General features: G+C 39.1%; 1 protein-coding gene across 2 annotated transcripts in view; it reads right to left on the bottom strand.

Annotated features, from left to right (window-relative positions):
- Window positions 1-5729: 5729 nt before the first annotated feature.
- Window positions 5730-9183, bottom strand: part of ERCC8 (ERCC excision repair 8, CSA ubiquitin ligase complex subunit) — a 4455-nt gene continuing 1001 nt past the window's right edge. Inside the window, exons 1-2 of one of the 2 annotated variants that reach the window (XM_072405919.1) lie at window positions 7300-9093; window positions 5730-7186 (exon numbers count right to left, since the gene is read on the bottom strand). In XM_072405919.1, coding sequence (XP_072262020.1) covers window positions 5870-7069 — 1200 coding nt within the window. In that variant the 5' untranslated portion in view covers window positions 7070-7186; window positions 7300-9093 and the 3' untranslated portion in view covers window positions 5730-5869. Of the gene's footprint in view, window positions 7187-7299; window positions 9094-9183 lie in introns of those variants that run through there. The other variant, XM_072405918.1, reaches the window with a different exon arrangement.

The raw sequence follows: 9183 nt of genomic DNA, 5'->3' as shown, positions 1-9183 counted from the left end.
TTGTCACTAAGCTCAGGTTTACTAAACCCTATATTTCAAACTAGACAAATTCCTGCATCCCTACACACCTTCCATCTAGTGTTGTCTCCTTCAAAAAGTTTGCTCCTACACTAGATTTTGCTAGTGGAGGGCATGGTCAGGAATTCTGGAACTGGGCTTTGAAGTCACAGACAGCAGATTGCACACTATAATTATACAAAAAACAAAACAAAAAAAAAACAATCTTGGTGGTTCCCAGCCCTGCCTTTGGCACATTTGTAAGTATTAATAGGAATTCCCCTAAAAATGGACTGAAAAATAGATACATGTAACATTTGGAAAGGTGTTTAGAAGCTACCCCCTAAGCCAATCCTTTACTCACGTTATGCCCAGAAACATCCCTGAATTACATTACATTATTGGGCAAAAAGATGGACCATGAGTGCAACTGTATAAATTAAAGTAAAAAACAAAATTAAAGAATGCCAGCTTCAACTAGCATTAATATTTATACAATGGTATAAATAATATATATAGCCTTTTTAAACTTTTTTTTAACTTGGGGGAGCCCTTGACTTGACCCAGATCTTCAGGGAACCCCTTATAAAAGATTGCCTCTTATATTGCAGGCCAGTGAGAAGAACATCACCTCTTTAGATAAGATCATTGGTATCAGAACCAGAAAGGCACAAAATTGCTCATTGCTCAAGGAACCCCTACTGGTAGCAACCTCTGGAGGAACCCTACAGTTCCACAGAACCCAGATTGAGAAACACTGTATGTATATGGCATTAACATTATGAGAATTGATTTTACCTAAGATGACCTCATGTGAAACTAAAGCAGTGCAAATCAGCAAACCATTACCGATTGCTCTACAGTACACTTAGTCTGTATATTTGTTAAAATGTACAATATTTTGCATATTTTTCTCCTCTTTGTACTTGATAAGGTGGAAGCTGGCAGCTTTGGTTTGAGATGAGAGTACCACTATCTCTATGAAAATGAGAAAGGCTGCTGTAGAAACAAAACATTGAATATCATATAAAATTTATTTTAGTTTACAAATTAATGAATATTGTTTCCCATATGATGTTCTGACGTGGGAGCCCTTCTAAACAAAAGTATATTAAGATAAAGTTTTCTGGCAGAATCCGCTCTATGGAGAGCTGATTGTAAGGTTTGATAATGATGATGAGCTCATTCTTTCTAGTACACTACTAGCATTCTAAACTGCTAGCTTTTACAACTACAGAACCGCTTCATCCAGTTGCCACGATACCTATAAATATGAATTTGCTGTCTAAAAATAGAATAGTGGGAAAATCACATGATGCTGGGTTGGTGTCTAGAAAGCAAAATGTAGAATGTTCGGCTGCGGGTGCTCATATTGTTAAGCTTCACAACAGCCACTGATGATATTACGGTTTATAAGTAGCTGAAGCCTCTAATCCCGTCCCCCACATAAAACATTGTAGGCATCATTAGGCAAAACATAAACCATGTAAACACAGTAATCCAAAGCACAATAATACATATATCTTCCTAAACATATGATAAAGGGCGTCAATATGCTGCCAATAACCATATAAATCTGTAGATTTCTCAGTAGCATAGGAATGAATGAAGTGTTATCAAAATAGAAGTGATGTCACTGCTGGTGATTTAAAAAAATTATTTTGGAGCAACATATATGCTCACTTTTGCTTAGCTGTCTTGGAAATAACACTTTTGGAGCATCAAATAGTTAGTATGGGACTGCTGAACCCCCGGATCAACTAGTAAGCATGAAGGAGGTAGTATTAAATCTGTAACCTATCAAGCTGTCTAATCAACCCCTCCTACTTCAATCATCCAAAACAATCCCCTCAATGTTTTAAACATATTCTATACCTGCCTTTTCCTGCAATGTTCTGGCTGACCAGGTGATGGTATGGGTCCTTTCTCTTAATATTCTGTTTAATTTTGCTAAACTGGGTTTCTTTTAAAGGATGCCCACTGCCCATGTAATAAATGATTTGTTATATATTTCTTCCTGTGAAAACACTCACTTTATTGCTCTCATGCACTTATCTCCTGCTTCTTATACACAATAATAATGATAGTCAGAGAGGAGAGTTCTCAAAAGCAGAGGAAAGATTAAGGAGAAGGAGGAGAGAAAATATTCCACGCGACTCAGCTCAGATGAGGTCATTTGGCCTTTTTGTAGTTTCTTAATTGGAATGTACAGATGGAAAGCCAGACTAGAATAGGTCAAGAAGACAGTTGGTGTTCAGGTAGTTGTTGAGTCTTTAGGGAGGGGTCTAGTGAGGGTTTCTTCAGGATTGGGCAATAATGACACGTTTAAAGGTGTGGACAATACCAGTAGAAAGGAAAAGGTTGAATAGTGCAGCCACTGCTGGAGCCAGGATGGAAGACTGGGCACAGAGTAGATCAGAGCAGACAGGTATTAGATGGAAATGATGGTAAAAAGAGAGATGATTTTGTCTAAACTAACAGGGCGGAAGAAGGTTAGTGATTTACAGGTGGAAGAGGTGGATATTGTTGGAGTGGTATGGTAAGCAGAGACATCTGATGTCTGACCTCTGGGAAGAAGCAAAGAAAGGAAAGAAGAAAGGTTTAAGGTAAGAAGATTGTGGTCAGAAAGGGTAAATAGTGAGTTGTCAAGGCGGATGAGGTTGCAGAGTTTGGAAAATACTAGAACTTGTGTCCGGCAATGTGTTGGGCCATTATTGTTCTGTGTTAGTCCAAAGGAGGAGGTAAAAGCAATTTAGCTAAAGAAGGGTGGTTGAGGTGATTCATTGCAACATTAAGGTTTCCAAAGATGAGGGTGGGCAAGTCATGAGAAGAATAGGTGGGAGCAACGAGGAAAAGTTGTCCAAAAATTGGGAGATTGGGAAAGGGGGCAGCAGACAACAGCAACAATGAGTGGTTGGGGAAGGAAAAGACAAATGGATTATGCTTCAAATGAGAGAGAATAGGGTAGGAAGGACTCTGTAAGTACAATTAGAATGAAATACACACGACCTTCCCTGTTGTCAGGAGTAAGTGTAAAGTACAGGTCTTTATAGGAGACAGCAACAGAAGAGGCAGTCCGAAGGAGAAAGGCAAGTTTCAGTGAGAGTCAGAAAGTTCAGAGATTTAGAAAGGAGAAGGTTGTGGATAGAGGTTAACTTGTTGCTGACAGATCTAGCATTTCAAAGACTGCATGAAAGGGTGCAGAAAAAAGGGTTGAAAAATTTGTGTTAGGAATGAGATTAGTGGAGGGTGGGAAAGAGAAAGGCTGTGGGGATAACGCAGGATAGGTGAGATGTCACCAGAAAGAAGAAGTAGAGAAAGAAGGTGACTGGAGGAGCAGGCAAATAAGGAGTTAACAGAAGTGGAAGAGAGGGAATAGGGTCAGCAGTGTGAGAGGAGGGCAAATAATACATTGTACCAGACAATAGTGAATCACAGGAGCACCTTAGATAATATGGAAAACAGAAATCCATGTGAGCAGCAACTGTAGTGGATATCTTCTTAAACTTGTATGCTGAAAGGTGTAGGACTATATGAATAAAATTAGGAAAGCAGTATGTGCGGCTTGGCAAAAATAACAGATCAGGATGGTGGCAGGAGAGGTTATGTAGCAGTACAGGTGGTTTCTAATGTCAGTTCATTCCAAAGGCTTGTGGTAGAAGATGCAGAGTAGAGTGGTAGTTCTAAAACCATTTTAATTCCAGGTCTAATTTCTTGGATTTATTTCCAAAGCACTTAAAATCTGGCACTTGACCATGCCTAATTATTAAATAGTTAAGGAAACAGTAAAGGGTTGTTGGCATACCACACACGGGCAGATGGAATTAGTACACAAAAGGACACACAGTTTAGATGCCAGTAAGGGGAGATGAAACGCTTGTTGAAGAAGGTAAGACCAGTTCAGATTAGGTACTGGCAGATGAAGAACGAAATAGGTGGATCCAGCAGCCTCACATTAGCCTCATAATATTTATCCTGTCCCTTTCTGCAATATAAACCTCCTGATCGTGGATTTTTAAAAGTAGAACTTTCTTTTTAGTTTAATTAATTTGATGCTTTTACCTTTCTCTCATATTCTGTCCAAGAAAAATACTGAAAATTAGCTTACCTGGGAACTAAGACACTAATAAAAAAGCGGAAGTTGAGTTTCAGTTCTGCTATACTTTTAGCCAAAAACTACCATTTTGTGACAGGGTAAAGAGATTTCCAAGCAAAATTAAAAAAAAAATTGTAAGTATGTTCCAACAAAAATGTTTTTATAAAAAACGGCAGTTTCCTTTTTCATGAGGATGCAGATGTTAAATACATTTCTCTGCTTTACCCAAGACGAAGTAGGTGACAGGGTATCTTGACAATCTTGATAAATAAGCCTTCTTGTTAAATGCCAAATGGTGAGCAACTTTAGTGTTTATTTATTGTATTTTGTTTTTAAAAATTGGTTTTAAAAAACATTCCAGGTTATATGGTCTGGAGAAGGGTACCATAACCACAAAGTCTCTGGGAATGTAACAGGTAGAATTTCACTCCAGACACCCTAAAGCTGACGTTTTTCATTGGTTACCTTTTAGGTTCTGAGACATCATCCCTGGGTACCTGTGCTCCTGTACGCAATGAAAGCATGAGGCTCTATCCGTTTGCAAATTCCAATGCACGTTGTGAAAATCTTACAGTGCACAGTGAAATTGAAATAAACTATAGAAAAAACAAGTATAACTGTGCAAGACTGCAGTTAAGGAGTCAAACAACCTACCAATGAAAAAATACTGTATATACTGAAATATAAACCAAGATAGTTTTTTCAGTAATTTCTTGGGGCACTTCGTGCCCTAGGTTTATTCTCAATTAAAAGTATTTTTCCTTTTATTACAGGTAATAGTAGGTACCTCAGTTTATTTTCAATTGATATTTAGGTATATATGGTAATCATTTTGAGAATCATTTTCCATTCAGTTTTTAGGAGATTAATTGAATTTCAATACACATGCCCAATTGTTTTTGGTCTATCCAGTTTGGCAGTCAAATGCCTACTAGTATATTACCTTGATAAACACTATATTTATAGTGCAATAAAATTAATGTGTTGCAATTGAGCTAGCAACCAACAAGAAAGTATTCTAATATGTGGCAAAATCAGGCAGGTCATTTTGCAATAATGCGTCTTACCTGCTTAATTGCTCAGGTTTCTGAAATCAAAGCTGAGCAGCGCATGTGCTGCGTCAGCTTTGGATGCTGGGAAAACCTGGCAATCTCAGCTTCACTTGTGTGTGCTGGGGATGAATGAATTCCCACACACTGGCATGGAAGTTATGTCATCTTAGAAAGGGCTATCAAGATAGCTGAAGATCGCCCAGAAAAGGAAGAAGGAGGCAGATAGACTGTGCTATAATTACTTGTTAAAGAGGACCTAAACTCAAGGTTTTTACTTTATATAAAAGGGTAGACAAAGTAAAAATCTTCATGCATGCATGAATGAATGGAAGCGCAGAACCTCCTGGGATACCTATGTCACTCATCCTGGGCGGCTCTTGGCTGCTCCTTCTGCACATGTCCAATCTCGGGCATGCGCAGAATGGGCATTTTCCTTCACTAAGAGGAAAGAGATGCCGATCTCGCACAAGCTTTTTTTTTTACCTTTACAGCATGCTACATCACCTAATGTCACACCTGCGAGTGCGCAATCGGTTGACGTAGAAAGAAGAGTATGTAACAGCAGACACCACATTAACCATCAGTAAAAAGTGAACCACATTGTTTTACTTTTACAACAATTTTTCTTAACAATATACCACTGGGCACAAAATATTTACTTTAAAGACAAAGGAGAAAAATAGCTGCCATTTTAAATATCACAACACACAAAAAATATTTTAATTCATTCATCTTCTTCACTGCTACTCCATGCATCCTGAAAGGCTGGGTGGATATGGGCTTGTGACCTCGATTTTTCACTGTCTTCATCAGGAACGGGCTCCCGCATTGCAGGTACCCAAGCCAAAATATCACAGTCCTTGCCTCCGCTGTACAGATTTTGGTAAAAAGGATGAAAAACACAACAGTCCACATCACTGTAATGTCCCTTCAGGACACTTATCTTTTCACCTGTATGTATAGTGTATACAGCTATTGTGCTATCCACTGGCACAAAGGCAAAATCTGGATTACAGGCTGCTGAAACTGTAAATTTCATACACTTACGGCTGGTATTTGAAATTTTGCCATAATTAACGAGAGTATTTTCTCCTGTAGCACTGTTCCATAGCCTCATCCGGTTGTCAGTGCCAAGAGTCAAAAGGTGAAGCCCATCACTGCTAAAGCATAAACCATTCACTCTTCCATTATGGGCAGTGTTCATAGCTTCCGAGGAGGATTTTGATTTCTCCCCATTGTGTTGATCCAGTGTTATAAGGCACCCAGAAGCTTTGCGGATATCCCACAGTTTTACTCTACTGTCAGTACTTGCAGTTGCTAAAATAAAATCATATCGTGGAGACCAGCAGACAGACAGCACTTCTCCTCTATGACCCTGCAATATGTGCGAAGAAGAGCCAGATTTTAGGTCGCATAACTGAACTTTCGGATTCTTTGTCCCAACTGCTATTAGGCTATGTTTGGTTGCAAGCGGAGACATGTGATGGCTGTAAACATTTCCATCAAACTGAAATAATTCAGCTAGCCGTAATGAGTTTGTGTCCCATATCTTTAGAGTCTTATCAAATGAGCTTGATGTAAATAGACCAGTGTCGTGAGGGTACCACTGAACAGTTTCAACACTGAATTTGTGTACATCAGGGTGGCCTTTACCAATTTTACACAGTGCTTTGCACGTAAAGGAAGGCTTTTTAGTCAAATTTTCAAGGTCATAAAGAACAATCATGCAGTCTGACCCACCAGAAAGCATATATCTTCCTTCCACAGGGTCAATGTCAAGAGTGTTGATCCCATTTTCATGCATTCGCTCAACATCCCTGTCCTTGTTTAACTCCAAACTCAGTACTCTTCGTGTGGCTTCAGCTCGTGTGAGGTGAACTGGGCTATCTAACCCACAAACCCGAGACCATAACAAGCCAAGCATTCTTCAAAACTAGGGAAAACAGATTACTTTTTAAAAAGGTTTTAATCCTTGTGCACAAAAGTAATGTTTTGAAATCAAAGTCTCCATTGTTCCATGCTGAATTTTTTTTAACAATCCCTGAAAAAAAATACAAACAAACAATCAATATGAGAATGTATTCAATACTGCACTGACATAAAGTGCATTTTGCAATAAACATTGTAATTGTATAATCTACCCGTGTAAATTACCTGTGCTTTCTATTGTAAAGCTCCTGGCCTTGCTCAGAACATGATTTTTTTTTTTTGGTATATGGTGTGTGTGGTGTTACCAATTGCCCTTCTTACTAGTCCTGTGTTGTAGTTACCGGTTGGTCTCATTCATAATTTTGGCAGGTAATAATGAAACCACATAATTGCTGAAAATCAAGAGTCAAATGAAGAAAGCAGCAAAATGACCTCACTATAGTATAGCCATGCCCTCAAAAAAAAAATAAAAAAACCTCACAAAAACAAAGGTAACTAGCAGGGTTATATTACCGGTCTCCTATAGTCATTGAGTGTCTGTTAAATTAGGAAGAAAAAAAAAAACGTGAAATATTGGTGAGTGGAAAGTGACATCCTCCCTCTTAAAAATAGGCCTAGATGTAGACATTTTTAAGAAGAAAATGTACACACAAGCTATTAACACAAAGCTCTTTTACTTTAGCTGAATGATTCGCCTTAAGTCTTGTAAAGTAGCAAAATTATTGCATGTTAGTAGTAGTAATTAAATGTATTGGTTCACTATATTGGCATTGCCATGTGTGGTGATTTTGTTTTGAAGCAACAATTTATAGCCATTTCAAATCCATGGTAAGCTGCAATGTTCTGCTACAGGCTCATCAGTGGCCCTAACCTCTCCCATTCAAGTGAACTGGAGAGGTTGTGAGCTTTGTTTTAGATGCAGTTGCTACAGAGTGCAGAAAGAATGAGTCGCTTTGTGTGCAGTTGGTTTGTATCATGGCTGCAGCTGTGTGCATTTCCAGATGCGATTTGCTTGCTGTGTGCCCAGAAGCAGAAAACTGCGGCTTTACACTGCTGCTCTGGATTGTTATTACCAGCAATACACAATGATTTATAGAAAGTGATTTAATCTCTCTCCATTAATGATTTTTAACCAAGACCGTAGAGGTGAATAAAAAGCAATTGTTGCTGGTGATTTTGTTAAATGCAGGCTTTCTCTGTGTACATTAGCATGTGGCAGAGGTAGAAGATATCAACATGAGATGTCCTTGCGTGGATTGCTGGCAGTCCTGCAGAGAATTGTTATAAATACAAAATGAACAGAAATGAACAGGAAAGAGCAAAGCTCTGATACTAAATTTACATATGGTTGACAACAATGATCAACAGTGGAAGAGGAGAATTCCCATCACCTGGGATGATGCCCTACATACATACAGGAAATAAATGAATATTACCCCAGTGGAACACAGATAGCAAAAACTGTCAGGTTTTAACTCTTCCCAATCTAAATAGACGTTAAAAGTATTGGCTGTACATAAACTTTAAAGAAAAAATAAACCTGTGAGACTCATCTATCTGCATTCCATCACAGGGCCCCTCTATCTCCCTTCTCTTCCTCCTCCTAGAGATGACATATGGGCATCTTCATTGGCCATGCCAAGCATGGGCACTTCAGCTTTGTTACCAGAAACACGGAGTGATCAGACAGGTAAGACAGACTACTGGAGAGGGGACAATGCCTGTCCCTTCTGCAATAACAACCTGACGGATCCAGAATAATTTAGTTGCATTTTAAAAACAACTTGTCCTGAGAAGTGCTACAGGCTGCCATTGGTGACCTCTGATACTTCCTACTGCCTGACATGCTGATCCAATGGCTTCTCCACTGTGCTCCTACTATATTCTATACAATATAAGCACAGGCCTGGGACCAGGAGTGCTGCCTTTCCCAATGCTTGTTGTGGTATCTCTACAAAGTGGTTGGTTGTGGCCATCCATGCACTCTTCCCATTTATGACCACAAGCCCACACGTCAGCACAGGATAGGGCAGAGTGAATGTACATTTCAGCACAGGATAGGGCAGAGTGAATGTACATTTCAGCACAGGATAGGGCAGAGTGAATGTA

Source organism: Pyxicephalus adspersus, chromosome 3, assembly GCF_032062135.1.
Source record: "Pyxicephalus adspersus chromosome 3, UCB_Pads_2.0, whole genome shotgun sequence".
Taxonomy (NCBI): Eukaryota; Metazoa; Chordata; class Amphibia; order Anura; family Pyxicephalidae; genus Pyxicephalus; species Pyxicephalus adspersus.
This window is presented reverse-complemented; position numbering and strand designations above follow the sequence as displayed.